Below are 16,449 nucleotides of genomic sequence, written 5' to 3' on the forward strand. Positions count from 1 at the left end.
TTAAATTTTAATTTAATTGTGTTTCACCGCCTGACAGAGTTGCCATGTTATTTTTTTAAAATTTGTTAAAACTCAAAATTGTATCTGGATTTGTCTGGGTCTGCAATATACAAGGACATTTTTGCCGGGTTTAATTTTCAGTGAGCAAAAAAAAGGTATCCCCACCTATCGTATAGAGACCAAAATCGTGAAGATCTAGCGAGATCTGACAAAATCTAGGATAATTTGGAAAATCTGGGAAAATTTGGAAAATGTGTTAAAAGATCTGGTTAGTTTGAGTGTCTGGCGAATAGAGAAAAATCTGGCATTTGCCAGGCAATTCAGGCAACCTGGCAACGCTGCCGCCTGATGTTGACAAACTGGATAAAAATATGTTTGTGTGAGTTTCGATAGTTTTCCTCCCGCCCCGTATGGATGAACCTTCTAGTAGACAAAAGTAGCAGAAAATAATCCAGTTCTGACTGTTGTGTTCGTGTATGCGTAGGTATTTACGTTCGAGTTAGCTAAGATTTGTGGGGAGCTGGAAAAATAAATAGAAATAGTGTTCAATAATTAATGCAGCTAGCTTTTACATTCGATGGGAAATGCTTTAAAAATGCTCATCTGAATCAACTTTTAAAAGTAACTGTTTTCAATCGAAAACCAAAATAGTTTATAATCGTGAAAAAATCTTCGCCTGTACTGCATACAGTTTAATCTATTGTTGCGTACTAAAAGTGTGTCGATATGGCAGACAAAAGGTGAGAAAAATTTCTTTTTCTCAAATGACACTTTTCAGAAATCTACTTGTCAAGTGTTTTCATATACTGCTAGTGAGCAGCTGTAACTTTCCTTTTTGCGTTCCATTTTTTTGCAGTTCGACTGGTGACAAAAGTCCAGAAATGGAAGCTACCAGTCCGACCGGAAGTGCTTCAGGTTCCGGTAGCTGGTGGGGATCCTGGCTAGACTCAGCCAAGTCTCGGTCGGCTTCGGTTCTGGAAGCAGTCAAGAATGATCTTACCGAACTAACCACGGTTGTGAAGACGGAGGCAACCAGCGCCACAGAAGCACTTGGTCGTTCGCTCAGTCTCAGTGAACCAGACTCCACAGTAGGGGCTATGAAGAAAAGTTTCAGCTCTTTTCTTGGGCAGGTCACCGAGGCACTGGTACCATCACTAGAGGAAGAAGAGGAGGGCGAAGATGTATTGATTACTCATGAAGGAGCCGACGGATTGACTGGTTTCCACAGACATTTAGCCGAGTTACAATCACTAGAAACTACCTACTTAGAGGAACCGGCCGACGAGCTGAGCGAGAAATACAAACGATGGATGGAGGTGGTTGAGCAAGAGCAATTCACGGAACCAAGATTAGCGCGTCATTTGGCCAGTAGTATGATCTTGAATGACCAATACTGTATGCTAGTACCGAGCAGAGTGGCGCACATGGATTTTTGGAAGAGGTACGTAACAGCGCCGCTTTTACTTATTAGTTGAAAACGAGAAAACATTTCGAATATGTCTGTGAAATTCTGGCTTGTTATTACTCGACATTTTTTCGTATACAATTGTCAAAGATAAGTACAGACGAATGTAGTTAATGTCTACTAGTGTTCGTATCTACATACTTAGAACAAATGTGTTTAGTGTTACGTGAGTAAACTTACGAACAAAGGAAACAAACTTTCAACTCGATGTGGACATTTCTTAAGGTCACCTGAACCAATGAGAGTTTCTTTTTGTTTACTTTCTCTTCTGTTAATACATGCTTAGTTTTCACGCTTACTTACAAAATATTTGTGTGGAATGATAGCGCCTTTTTAGAAAACTTTGTTTTTCAATTATTCTTAGGGGTTTTTCACGCTGTTGAAAATTTAATAACGAATTCCTGTTAATATTTCCGATAGCTTGTAAAAAAATATGTTGTTGGGTTAAGTACATCAAAAGATATTCGTGGTAAAGCTGAAAAAAAGGCGCCCCATAGTAAAGTAAGTCGTATTCATGACAAAAGAACCGATTTGAAGAATTCTGGAAATAGGAACTGGACCTGAGCTCAAGAACTAGATTCAGAACATAGAACAGACTCAGAATTCAGTTGGATTTTAGCAGACTACAATTTCGAAACTGAAATCAGTTCCGGAATCTTTTTCCAGAATCCAATTCAACACGCAGGCTCTGACTTCTAAACCCATATTCCGGAACTAAGCTCTGAAACTTGAAGACGATTTCTCGCCACGACTACCAAAATTGGTTGCATAGAGTGCAGGTGCACTTTCCGTCGCTGTTGGTTGATAATATCGCTCCCTCGACGACCTTGCTTTCCAAATGATAAATCATTTTCACGGCTTCTGCTTCCATCCACCACACAAGAAGAAATGATCGAAACCACGGTCCCCCTTTTATACGCATTCAGATGAGGATATGCTCCTGACAAAAGCAAAAGTAAAAAGTTTTCTGCGTTGTTTTCAAAGTTTTAGAAAATTTAATTTTTGAGTTGTTTGTGGTTATCTCACTCTGTTCCAAATATTATCCTAAATTCCTGATCATATTTTTGATAAAATGGTGAAAGAATTATGTTGCTGCCGTTAATACAAGTCGAGATATTCACGATTAAGTTCTGCCCATTCTTCCATAAATTTTGAAAAGGCGCCCCATAGTAAAGTAAGTCGTATTCACGACAAAAAACATCTACAGGGCTACACAAGTTGTTTGAAGTACTTCAAAACTAATTTGGGAACGATCTGGCATAATCTGCTAATGTACTGATGAAATATCCACGATATATTTGAACCTAATTTGTGATCTTACTGTGATATTGCAATAATCCTTTGAAATGGGTGTACGTTATTTGGCATGAATTTGTTTGGCATATACTCGTTTGGCATAACTTCTACTTGACACAAAAAAATGACATCGTTTCATCTGGTAGATTAGTTTTTCGACATAGTTCGAATCGGACAGATTACACTGTGCTATAGTGAATGAATATACCTTTAAAGTGACATAGTAGAGATAGCTTATCTGGTCGAACATAACACAAAACCGTATTAGAAATGTTTGTAATACCCTAAAAATCTTTATTTATTATTAAAAAACCGTTTTTCGGTACTTTTTGTCGATTAAAAATGTCAACACGGTTACTGTAGCTTTCGAAAAAAATTGAACTTTGTTTATTTTGTACGATAAAGACACAATTTTTACGTAAAAATCTAAATTTAGAATCAATGCAATTCTTAAATTTCGAGAAGCTTTAGAAACAATATAGCTGATGCGTTGCTTGAATGTCCGTTGCTCATCGAGAAGAATACCAAGGTCTTTAACACACGTCGTCCTGACTATCGGGGATCCTTCCAGAAAGTATTCGAAATGAAATGACTTTTTTATTCGAGAGCGTAATGGTCGAGCATCCGTCAGGATTCGCTCTCCTTCGGTTAACATTAAAAGAGTTGACGTCGTTGAAAACAGTAAAACTATTAAAGGTTCGGGATGGCTACCCTGCGGAATTTCACACGAAGCGATAAACTCATTGGAAACTCTGTAACACCAATTTTTATTGCTAAACGATGATCCATAAGATATGAATGCTAGAATTGAATCCAAGTTTTTCCAATTTAGCAATCGTAATATCGTGGTTAATTATAGGGGCTGGGGTCCACTAGGAGATTGATAGTACCTATTATCTTTATCCGAACAGTACCAGCTTAGATGTCGTGTGGAATCCGGTGGAACCAAGAACCAACTCAACCAAGAATAGATCCATTGGGTGTTTCTGCTTTTATTTATTAAAAAGTTGTCAATTGTAGGTGTTTCTTTTTCTTTTCAGTTATCAGATTTTTTCAACGTTTTACATCTGATTACTATATTGTACTCAATTATCTCTCTATTTAACTTATCAATTTCAAATTATCAACTTTATAGCTTCTGAGAAAAGTTTTATTTGGTGTTTTTTCTCCTTTTATCTTATTGCTTGTCTTTCAAGATTATAAATTGAATGATAAAAATCAAATATTGCGTAGATCAGTTTATATTACAATGTTATTAACAGAGATAACATAGATCGGCATATTGAATGAATGGTAGGAAAATACTTGTTTGTTTGATAAACTAATGATTTTGTCTCGGTTGCCGGGTACCCAGATCAACCAAAACGAGGGTTGTTACTTACAGGGTCCGCCATCTAACTTTTTTTTTGAACTAGCGGTTATTTCGACATTGGTAACCTTAATGTCACTTCTGATTTGATAGAAACTTAGTTTTATTCTTCCGCTGAACGAATATGGTTGTGTATACGCTTGGGGAACGCGCCAACTGGGCTTGCGATCAGCTTGAAGAAGACCCCGATTTTTGCCAAAAAGTCATCTTCTCGGATGAGGCACATTTTCATCTCGGCGGGTATGTTAATAAGCGAAATTGTCGCATCTGGGGGAAGGAAAACCCGCACGTTATTCATTGAGCAATTTTTCTTCGAAAATGAGGCAGGAGTTACTGTCAATGGCGAGCACTACCGCTATATGATTAGCGATTGGTTCTTCCCGTTACTTGAAGAGAAAGACTTGAACACCATTTGGTTCCAACAAGACGGCGCTCCGTGCTACACAGCCAACGCTACGATCGATCTTCTGCGCACAGTCTTCAAAGATCGATTTATCAGTCGAAATTCGGATGTCGTTTGGCCGCCTCGGAGCTGTGATTTGACGCCATTAGACTATTATCTTTGGGGGGTTGTCAAAGATAAGTGTTATGTGGACAAGCCAGAAACAATTCAAGCCTTGAAGGACAACATTCGTGCAGCCATAGCTGAAATAAAGCTGCATACAATCGAAAATGTACTAAAAAACGGGACCGACCGTATGGCGTACTGCAAGGCCAACCGAGGCAGCCATTTGAATGAAATTATATTCCACAATTAACGGGAAGGATTGTACTTTAAGATGAAAAAAAATCGAAATCGGATGAACCGTTTGTGTTTTATTGCATGTTTAAAAAAAAAGTTACATGGCGGACCCTGTATGTATTTAGACTAAAAATGAAAACAGTATTATTTTTTTCGGAAATGGTTTTATTGTTTTTCAAAATATTCCCCCAGATGATCAATACACTTTTACATACTCTTGAACCAATTTTCATAACATTTTTTTCCACTCTTCTTGAAGCCCCCCCAAAAAATGGTCTTTGAACGCTTCAACAGCTTCTTCAAAAGTATTGAATCGTTCTCAACGCAGTTTATTTTTCACGGAAAGGAACAAAGTCGGAAGTTGTTAGGTGCCAAGTCAGGATTATAGGGCGGATGGCCCATTAATTCAACGTTTTAGGTGCTAAAATATTCGGTTGTTTGAATCGATGTGTGACCTCCATTTCATGGTACCCCAAGGCTACCTCCATTTTATGGTACGTCACATTATCATATTTTTACATTATCATATTTTTCACAGCATCGATGTTTTCTGGCAAAACAACTGATTTTGGGCGACTTTCTTTGAATTTATCGGCAAGCGAACTACGATCAAATACAAAAAAATGTATTTGCTACGGCCACGATTGAATTAAGTATACCAGTTTTTTACAATCGCATGGGATGGTGCTGCCAAAAGTCGATCTAAATAGATTGAAGCACTTTTATCTTAGTAATTTACGACGAAAATTGTGATAAATCATTGCACGAAAATATTCACGACTCAATTCCTTTTGTTTTGCTGAGGTGAAATTTTCAAAACAAATAGCGCTCAAATGACAGAAGTAGGGGAGAAAAATCTCAAATTCGTGCGCGCCAAAATAGTAGGGTTGCGCACACATACAATTGACATGACATGTTGAATGTGATGCCGTGCGATGGCGTTGCTGAACTGAAGATTGACTTCGCTCCAAGCTGACAGGGTCTGCCTTTGTATAAGTTGTGTCTATGAAAATGTATGTGAATGTTCCACACAAGGGTTTTAAAATATTGCAACCTAGTATGAGAATAATTAGGTCGAATCATCGATTCGATTTTCTGCGATAATTGTCAACTTGCGATTCTCTCTTGGTGAATTCCACACAACACCGTTCATTACCAGACTGTAATTTTTTTTAAGGGCCGTGGAATACGCAGAGTATGAAGTGGAGAGAAGAAATGTAGAAAAATTTTCTCACGGTTCATGCATTGAGAGATACGAGTTCTTGTAGCATCTTCTACCGGATTGAAAATGTTGTATACAATATAGATAAATATCGAGCAGCTTCCGTCAAATTATCGGGAATCACCAACACTGGTTCGGGTAATGGTTAAAAACGTCAAATCCACCGGGCAACATTTAGTGTTGCCAAGGCTCAATACATAAGTAACAGCCTACGTATAGCGTACAGCACGTATGATAAGTGCTACCCTAGGACAGGACCAGACAACTGGCTTCTTTTTCCAGAAGAATATGTTTCTTCTTATTCCTGTTGCTCCCTGTTATAAATAATACATTCCTCGCGATCACTGTTGCCAGTCGAGGTGATTATTCATTCTGAAAAGCTTCTCCCCTTATAACATGCGATTATTTATCATTTAAAAACACTTAGACAAATGTTATATCAGTCAATCATATAGCTTTGAATTCATTTTGATCAGATGCTTGTTTTAAAGAAAACGTTTAGTTGAAACAGTTTAATAAAATTTTTCTAAAACACAATATAATCAATATTCTCGTCCACATCACACTTCGTGATTTCAGGTTTTCTCTTTGTATCATTCAGTGATTGTTAAATGTACTCGTATACTGTCCACATTGACAGGACTTAAAAACAAATTGAACTTAAATCCTACTGAAATTAAAAAAATTTGAAAAAATGATCTGAAAAACAAATATGCAATACCAAACTGCATTGTTACCGACGATATTAAAATTCTCCTGTATAAATCAATAATCTCTTCTCACATTGACTTCGGCTCATCGATTCTGTTCCTAGCTAACAACACGCAAATATTGAGACTACAGCGATTGCAAAATAAGGTCATGCGATTGATTTTAAAATGTAATAGATATACTTCCTCTAATATTCTATTGAATGCATTACAATGGCTTTCAGTGAAACAGAGAGTATATTATTTAACAATGGTGTTCATTTTCAAAATCTTAAATGGAATGCTGCCTCGATATTTGTGTGATCAGATTGAAAGAGGAAGTGACTTGCATAGGTACAATACTAGAAATGCGTCTAATGCGAGAACACCAAGCTTTTTATTAGCCAGATCGCAAAACTCGTTATTGTGCAAATGGATTAGTTTTTTCAATTCGATGCCAGGACGAATCAAGCGGGCTGCAACATTGAGGGAGTTCAAAAAATTGTGTATTTCGCACGTAAAATCTATTCTGTAATTAGATCCTAAATGAATTAGTGCAATATGTTTTTTTTTCGAAAATTGTTTAAAATAACGAAGATTGTATTTATTTTATTTATTTATTTTTATTTATTATTTTTTTCAAGTAAGACGCATTAGGTTGTTATGTTCTGTGTGATGATGATGGATTTTTAATAGTTTGTTTCAGAGTAAAAAAAGGAATGAGTTGTCTACAAAAGTATGCAAAGCAGGTAGAGGTAATCTGGAAAATGAATATGACTGGAACTGGATATGTTCTCTTATTTTTGAGAGCTTTAGCATTCTACGTGTCAAGTTCGAATCTTGATTTTGTAAGAGTTGAGTAATGATTTATTGATTATATTTCGGAAACTAATCGGGATCGGAAGTTGTTGATGGAATTGGGCTTGGCTCTGCTCATCCGCAGTCTCGTTACTCCATCGTAGCTGATGTTTGTATCGATGAACTGGTCCGGCGGGAAGGGCCAGGTGAATTAAGGACTATTCACACATTTCAGTTCCGTGACAGTTCAGTGAAAGTGCCTTCAGTGCGCCGTCAGTGTTCTTTTTTTATCGGAACCCTTCCGTTCCGTTTCCGTACTGTTTCCGTTCCGGCACAGCCAATGCAATAACATACCGACTTCAGTGAAAATAAAAAATATCGGTGACGACGAATTTGAGTTTGCCGGACGGACGCTACACTGACGGCAAGCTGCACTGAAACGGCACGATGTCGGATAGGTGTAAATGCGGGCATAGAAAACGAATGAAATAATATCAGTATCCGTGCACGGTGTCGTACCGGCACTGAACCGGACCGGATATGTGTGAATAGTCCTTTACTGTCTGATACTGACAAAGATATCGGGTTCGATTCCTGAATTGATCAAGGATCTTTCCGGGTAGGAAATTTTCTTGAATGACCCTGGATAGATAGTAAGCCGGAAATATTTGAATGTTTTCTTGTTCTCAGTTGTACTTTAGAAGGAAAATCTATACCTGCTGGATTAACCAGATCGTTTTATATTTAGCTACCTGGTTAAAATATGTGCTCCATTTTTTATTATTATTTACATAAATCGTCCAGCTCACACCTTTGTAGGGGCTATGAGGTGGGATCATCATCACCATCATCACACTACTGACAACACTTTCTACCACCCTGCAGTAATATTAATTTCAACAACTTGTACTTATGTCAATTTCAACCAATCACGAGCTGGTCCGAAAATGGCTCTCGAAGTGTATTAACAATTGTCAGGTCCTGTCCTAGGGTGCTACCATCCAACTGACACTAAAAAATCTGTCCAGGTCGAGGCTCGATCATACGACAACTGGCTTGTAAGACTAGCGCCCTATGCATTGAACCGTCAATCCGGGTGGAAATCAGTAACAAATTCTAAATGTATAAGGAATGATTAACTGTATACATGCGATGCGAAACAATAGTAATATTATTATCAATTTTCAAGTTAGATATTTCTAAACTAGTGGTTGATAGAATGATGGATTGAAATGTAGCTACTGGTTAGTAATTAGTACCGTTTAAACTTCTCTAGTTTGGTTACATGTCAAACAATATAAAATAGGAAAAATTACTCACTGCCATGAACAAGCATGTTCCAAATTAAATTTATTTGAATGCAAAGAGTCTGGCAAGTGCATTTTAATAAATACGCAATGACAATTTAAGTAAATTTCTGATTAATTGTATAATTTCAGATACCTGTTTAAAAAAGCACTACTGGAGGACGCCATCGCAAATGCAGACTTGGCTGATCGGAAGGCCAAAGCGGCAGTAGCTTCCACAGAAACAGTTGCTCCATCAAAAGTTATCGTGCAAACAGATCAACCAAAACGGACAATCGAAGAAGGTGGGACTCAGTTTGACGATCATTGATATATTATTTTGTTTTCCTTTACATATGTTTTATTATTATCGTGCATGCCAATTCTGTACCTAACCGTATTCCTAACAAGTGTTACATAAAACTATTCCTTTTGTCATTGGGTTATTCGAAATAAAGAAACGTCCATCTTATCCGTTTTCCATTACACGACACGAGCTAACTAACTACCCCTTGCCAGATATTATTCCAGATGACATCGCCTGGGCAGAAGTACCGGAGTTCGATGCTTCCAATATAGAACTGTCCGAGGAAGAACAGGCTCGTCTGTTGGAAGAGTACGAGCAGGAAATTAAAGAACGCGAAAAAGCGGTCGTTTCGGGGCATATGGAACCGGTCGATGAAGCTTTGCTCGTTCAATCAGACATCGAAAAGACTCCGCAGAAGAAAGTGATCACGGTTACCAGTAAAGTTGCTGGCGGTTCAACTGCAACGAAGAAAGTGTCGTCACAACCACAAAGTGCTAATAGTAGAAACATCAACCAAAAAAATCAGCAGCCACAAAAGGCTGCCAATGCAAAAAACCCCAGCAGGGTTGGAAATAAACAGAAAACTCAAATCAAGCCACAGAAGCAAGAACAACAGAAAGAACTGAAGATGGAGAAGGATCATTTTACAAAAGATGATGTTTCATCATCCAATTCCGACGAAAGCTGGGAAAAAGAGTTTGACTTAGAATGAGCTACATTTTCCTCCTTTGTTCCAAATGACAGTTCGCGATAAATGATGATGATTATTCCTCGAAACAGTTATTTTAAAATGTACATTATTAATTGAACTATAGTTCATTGGAAAGCATTTTAGATCAGAATCGATCTACTTCGATGGAGGCTGGTCATTGAAATCGTGTATGGCATAAACCGGATTGGATTTGGATTTGGAATCTGTAGGGCTTAGTGAACACATGTTTCTACAAATAAGTTTTTGTAAATTTTAAATCAAGCATGATTGTCTTAAATCCAATTTAAGATGTTGAATATTAATAGACAAAAGTGTAATAAAATATTCATGTTTATTTTTATTTGATGCATACTGTATTCATATATTATTCCTTATAGCATGGAAGTGAAGAATACTGATCCAGTAACCAAATGGTTTTCTAATCATATGTGTTACGTAGAATGTTTTCTAGTATAAAGATAATCTTTTTGTTTGCATAGATAATGACTACAACATTTGGTACATTTAGATGGCGTAGGTGCAGAACGTTATCACTGTCGCTTTTCGTTGTAAGCAGAAATAGATTGTATTATTTTAATACTAACCAAAAACTAAAAATTTCGTTCTCAGTTTAATTTATATTCGAACTTCCTTTGCATCCTGTGCAGTTTCATGGCACCCGTTGCTCTAACTATCTTAGCTCCACTATCCATTTTTTTGCAGTCCCAATGAATATACAAGGATCTGACATATCTGTTTAAGGTGACCGTGGGTTAAAGCCAGGGAAAATCAATTTAAAAGTATTAGTGAAACAATACTTTTTCATATCGTAATAATATTTGTGAGTAGAAAGGGATAAAGTAATAATATTTGTATGCTGAAAGGAACTATTCAAATCACCTATCAGAACAGTGTGGACTTATCTCATCTTCATGCTCATTCTGAAGTTAACAAATTGCAATCATGCGTACAAAAGATTATAATGATTGTGCCAAAGAAGATAATTTACTGTTTCCCTTCGCTTGATTCTTACACTGCAAAGGAATCTGTAACATTGATGGATAAAGTATAGTAATACTTGTATGCTGTTTTTATTTTTTTCGTAATTATTTATTAATTTTTAATATACATAACTTTTTTGCAATTTAGTTTTTAAGAAATTATTTTCGAAAAAAATCATAATTTTGTCAAAATAAATATCATTTCTCACAAAACTAGTAAAAATGCAAACGCCTTCGCAATCGATTTTTAAGTGCAAGTCTAGTGCTGCGATTCAACTGGCACTACTTATCCATCCAGGTCGTCACTTGAACATATGACAATTGGATTGCGAGATCAGCACCTTGTGCTTTGAATCATCGAACCGAAGCCTTTTAATAAAAAAAACATGTTTTAATCCACATAGTGATGTAATGATACCTTTCTCATATCAATCACACTATCATATATAATACTGTGGAACTCTTCACAATAATTTTCGAATAACCGGAATCGCTTTGTTTGGCCGTCTGCTGATAATGACTACTGATTGGAGTGGTTGATGTTGATTTAGATTTTTCTTACGATTGTTTCGCGTCTTTAAGGTGAAATGTAGCGTCATAATATGCGCGCAAACTTTTATCCGCTTCAGTTGAACGAACTGTCGCACAAAGCATACCAAGAAAATCGGACACATAGAAACAAGAACTTTTTTCAATGATTGAGCGCAGTGGGCTTACCTCTCGTTATATTGGGTTGTAAAAAAGACTGGACGTAATGAATAATAAGAAGCCAGTTGTCAGGTCTTGTCTTAGGTTTCTGCTACTGCGAGTTTGTGCAACCGGTATGATGAAATATTCACATACACAGCCGAAGAAGGTCGACTCATGTGTGTGCAATAATGAGTTCACTACATTTTCTCGGAGATCACTAGCTGGGATTTTGAAAACTTAGATTGAAATGAACAAACTTTATAGTACCATAAACTACCATTAACTTTTTTCGGAAGCGACTTCCGGAATTATAGCATGAAGAGTCTAGAAATGTCTATTTCAACGATAACGAACCGAAGATCAAATGTCCTCTGGCCTCCGGTGCCATCATCAATAGTTTAATATTTTCTTAGATTACATTATTCGAATACATTCCAATTATAACTAATAGTTCATCTTTCCATGCAGTTAAAATTATTTATGTCGTTTTCGCTTGATGCCAAACCTAAACCAGTTTCCACTCTAACTGCTGTCAAACCGTTTGTTTGAAGCCAGTTTTGAACCTAGTTTTAACATTGTTGAACTGAAAATCGAGTCAGTTTCGAACCTGGTTTTTATAACAGGTTTGCTCGAACCCTCGTTGCTAAGTGCGAAATCAACACAGTTTCGTGAAAAGTGTTTGCTTGATGAAACTACACTGGGTCAGTTTCAGTTTTCTCAATCGAAAACGACATTAGTGAATCTTTTCTCAAGCACATATTTGGGGCACGAAATTAAATATAAAGTTATTTCGTAGCTCATTATTATTCAATCGATTTTGAAAGCAAAATCAAGCGTTGATTCATTGTATTCATAATAATTGAAAAACCAATGAATTCCAATAAGTTTTCCATGCTGACTGGCTCCAAGTTGACCACAATGTTTATCATTTTGTTTGTATATCAGGTTAATGAACGATAATACTTGGCTTGTATTCATTTCATTCAGTAGCTTGTCAATGACGAAGTTTTAGTTTTGCTATAAAAATTGCTACAATCTAAAATAATACTTGTTATACGATATTACACAGCCAAGCTTTATTGCTTCAGCAACATCAATGCATTGAACTCAACAGAATTGGACATTATTAGCATTATAAATGACAGTTACTTAGAAAATAAACGATTTCTTACAATACCCATTTTATTGTATTCAACTGGTTTTTATTTCAACACAAAACCCAATGCTGCATAAATTCGCGTCATTATTTTCTATGTAATTTTTGCTCACGATATTATGCCACCGTGCCCAATGTGCATTTCTCACACCACCTTAATACGAAACAGCAGCGCGCAAGCAATAAAAAAAATGCGGAAAAGTTTATGTAAACTTTTTCAAATTTCGGTTGTTTTAGCTGAAATTTTATAATTTTCAGTTGCATTTTCAGATTCTTTGTGAAATTATGCTACAAACACTACTTTTCAGTTCTAAAATCATCCCCGTGGAACGGAACAGTAACCGTTTATACATTTTAAAAACCAATTACGGCTCGGCAAAGCAAAATTTAAAAATTCTAAGAATACTTAGTTATGATAAATTTGATTTCGAAAACTTGAGTGTTTTTGGTTTTTCGAAAATCGGTCTAGTTTTTAAACACATTTGGTCGTCTACTGATAATGACTATCAAATGAAGTAGGTTTGAGGCCAGTTTAGAAACTTTTTCAAGTGTTTGTTTCGCCCATTTAAGTGATGGTATAAAATTTTGTCGTGAATACAACTTACTTTACTATGGGGTGCCTTTTCAAAATTTACCCTCTGAGAAAGTGATAAGTTTTTGATCGTGAATATCTATTGTTGTATCTAATGAATCAACATAATTCTTGCGACATGCCATCGGAAATATGATCAGAATTTTATGATAAAATTTTCAGTTTTGTGACATAGTCTCAAATAATTCAAAATTAAACTTTTCTTAAATGTTTGGTATAAACGAGTATCAAAGAGGATAATTCATAGGGCGCGTTTGCCTTTCTCGTATTTTTAAAGCTCATAGCTCAGTGATCTGTGAAAGGATTTATATAATCTAACTACCAATAGAATCGAAATTTTTCAATTTAAACGTGTATAGCAAAAGCATTGAAGTATTTCAATAGTACACTATTGAAAAACCTGTCTCATTTGATCCATGTCAACACCAGCCAATCAGAACGCGTTCTAAGGAAGAGAACAAAATATCTGCTGCTGTACAACAAATCGTCCGGGAAAAATGTTCCGAAAAGTGGTGAATATCTCAGTGAGTTCCTCAATTTGGTCCTTGTGAATGCTAGAAACGAATCCCTACAGCATATTGATAGTTTCTTTCAATAAATTATGCAAATCCAAAATGAAATAATCGACATTAAAATTCTGTATGCGGCTATTTTTATAGCCGTTAGGACCGCCCATTAGTGAAAAAGCTACAAACGAAATCACATGAAAGGAAATCTCTTAACAAAAATTGAATCAGTTTGGATCAGAGAAGCCAGGTCTGCAGATTTGTCTGTAAATCTGCAGATTTGGGGTATAGTGCTGCAGACATTTTTTGTTGTGCAGACTTTTACAAACTTTTGAAATTCTCGCAGACTTTTGAAATTCTCGCTGACTTTCGTCTATATTTACAGACTTTTGAAATTTCCGCGACCTTTTTTTTTTTTGCTCGCCAAGTTAGTTTTGCGTGTCATACTTTATAGAGAAATTGCTGCCAGCAAGGCATACTTGCTCACTGCAGATTTTTTTTTTCAGATTTACAGACCCTGTCTGCAGATATTTTAAATTTTTACCTGGCATCTCTGGTTTGGATTCTATCGCCACTGCGAGCAGAAGTGTTTTGTGTCGTCTGCACAGCTAGTTTCGCTTTCGACAAGAGCGATTACGTCACAGCTGCCAGTCATTAGCATTGGGAAAAAAACAACGGTGGAGAACATTACACAATCGCCCTTATTCTGAATAACGTCGTATCGTTTTTTCGCTCGTATTTCATTTGTATTCCCAATAACGCTAGCAAAATCAAAGGTAGCTATGATTCGATCGAACCACATTCGATTGAAAAATCAATACGTCGTTATTCAGAATAAGGGCGAATATCAGCCGTTCTAATGGCTCTAAAAGTTTTCTAAAGAACTATTAGGATTTGTTGTTCGCAAATCGTAGGGAAATATCCTCAGTTTACTGCAAATCTAGAACAGTTTGCTTAGATTTGTGCACTTTTCGCTGTGTGAAATTCACAGTAATCGAGATCAAGTTAAGCATTTTTTTGCGAAAAATGTTCCAGAGTTTAATGTCGTAGAGAATTACGCAATTTGACCCTTCTGAATGCTGGAAACGAATCTCTACAGCATATTGATAGTTTCTTTTAATAAATTATGCAAATCCGAAATGAAATAATCGACATTAAAATTCTGTAAGCGGCTACTTTTATAGCCGTTAGGACCGCCCATTAGTGAAAAAGCTACAAACGAAATCACATAAAAGGAAATCTCTTAACAAAAATTGAATCAGTTTGGATTCTATCGCCACTGCGAGCAAATGTGTTTTTGACGTCTGCACAGCTAGTTTCGCTTTCGACAAGAGCGATTACGTCACAGCTGCCAGTCATTTACATTGGGAAAAAACAACGGTGGAGAGCATTACACAATATCAGTCGTTCTCATGGCTCTAAAAGTTTTCTAAAGAACTATTAGGATTTGTTGGTCGCAAATCGTAGAGAAATATCCTCAGTTTATTGCAAATCTAGAACAGTTTGATTAGATTTGTGCACTTTTCGCTGTGTGAAATTCACAGTAATCGAGATCAAGTGATGCTTTCTTTGTTTTTGCGAAAAATGTGGAAAAGGGGAATGCTTGAATAATTCATACAATTGATATTCGGAAGTGTTAAGGAACATGTCTGTTGTTTTCGTATTCACGACATCCAGTTATGTCTCTGACATTACCCACCCGCCTTTTTAACACACTTTACCCTATAATTCCAAAACCAGAAGTCGGATACAGATGAAATTCAGAAGTTTTGTATATAATCATAAGTTTCTTTTACTTTTGTCTTGTTTCGCATGTTTCTGAACTCAATTCTTTGTGATTGGAATTTGGCCATGGGATCTACCCGACGCAACAGTTTCTCTTATTCTGATTAGATTTGTGCACTTTTCGCTGTGTGAAATTCACAGTAATCGAGATCAAGTGAAGCTTTTTTTGTTTTTGCGAAAAATGTGAAAAAGGGGAATGCTTGAATAATTCATACAATTGATATTCGGAAGTGTTAAGGAACATGTCTGTTGTTTTCGTATTCACGACATCCAGTTATGTCTCTGACATTACCCACCCGCCTTTTTAACACACTTTACCCTATAATTCCAAAACCAGAAGTCGGATACAGATGAAATTCAGAAGTTTTGTATATAATCATAAGTTTCTTTTACTTTTGTCTTGTTTCGCATGTTTCTGAACTCAATTCTTTGTGATTGGAATTTGGCCATGGGATCTACCCGACGCAACAGTTTCTCTTATAAATATTCAACTTTGACCATCAGCTTAACTCGGTGCATCGAACTCTACTCTTGCCATGAGCTCTACCCGGCACAATTGAGACAATAAATGTTTGGCAATGAGCTAAACTCTACTCAAACTATATTATCATTTTTTTATGCATTTATTATTTTTTTTTGTATGAACATGTTCATTTTGATTGTATTTTATTTCATATTGGTTACATGCTTCTGGCAACACTTGAACAAGCATTGCCTTGGAAACTTTTCTTTAGTTTTTCGACTTCTCATGTTCTTTCTGTTTTTTACCTTTCTCATATACAAAGGCTATGCCATCGCTGTGAAAACCGACTTTACAACCGAGGCCCGGAGGGCCGAGTGTCATATACCATTCG

General features: G+C 36.4%; 1 protein-coding gene across 1 annotated transcript; it reads left to right on the plus strand.

The window, feature by feature from the left end:
• Positions 1–394: 394 nt before the first annotated feature.
• On the plus strand, positions 395–10,483 carry LOC131436842 (BSD domain-containing protein 1-like). Its single transcript, XM_058605772.1, has 4 exons — positions 395–740; positions 857–1,441; positions 9,021–9,172; positions 9,387–10,483. Exons 1-4 carry the CDS (start codon positions 727–729, stop codon positions 9,884–9,886), a joined length of 1,251 nt encoding a protein of 416 aa, XP_058461755.1. The 5' UTR covers positions 395–726; the 3' UTR covers positions 9,887–10,483.
• The last annotated feature ends 5,966 nt before the right edge of the window (positions 10,484–16,449 follow it).

This window comes from Malaya genurostris, chromosome 3 (assembly GCF_030247185.1).
Source record: "Malaya genurostris strain Urasoe2022 chromosome 3, Malgen_1.1, whole genome shotgun sequence".
Lineage (NCBI taxonomy): Eukaryota > Metazoa > Arthropoda > Insecta > Diptera > Culicidae > Malaya > Malaya genurostris.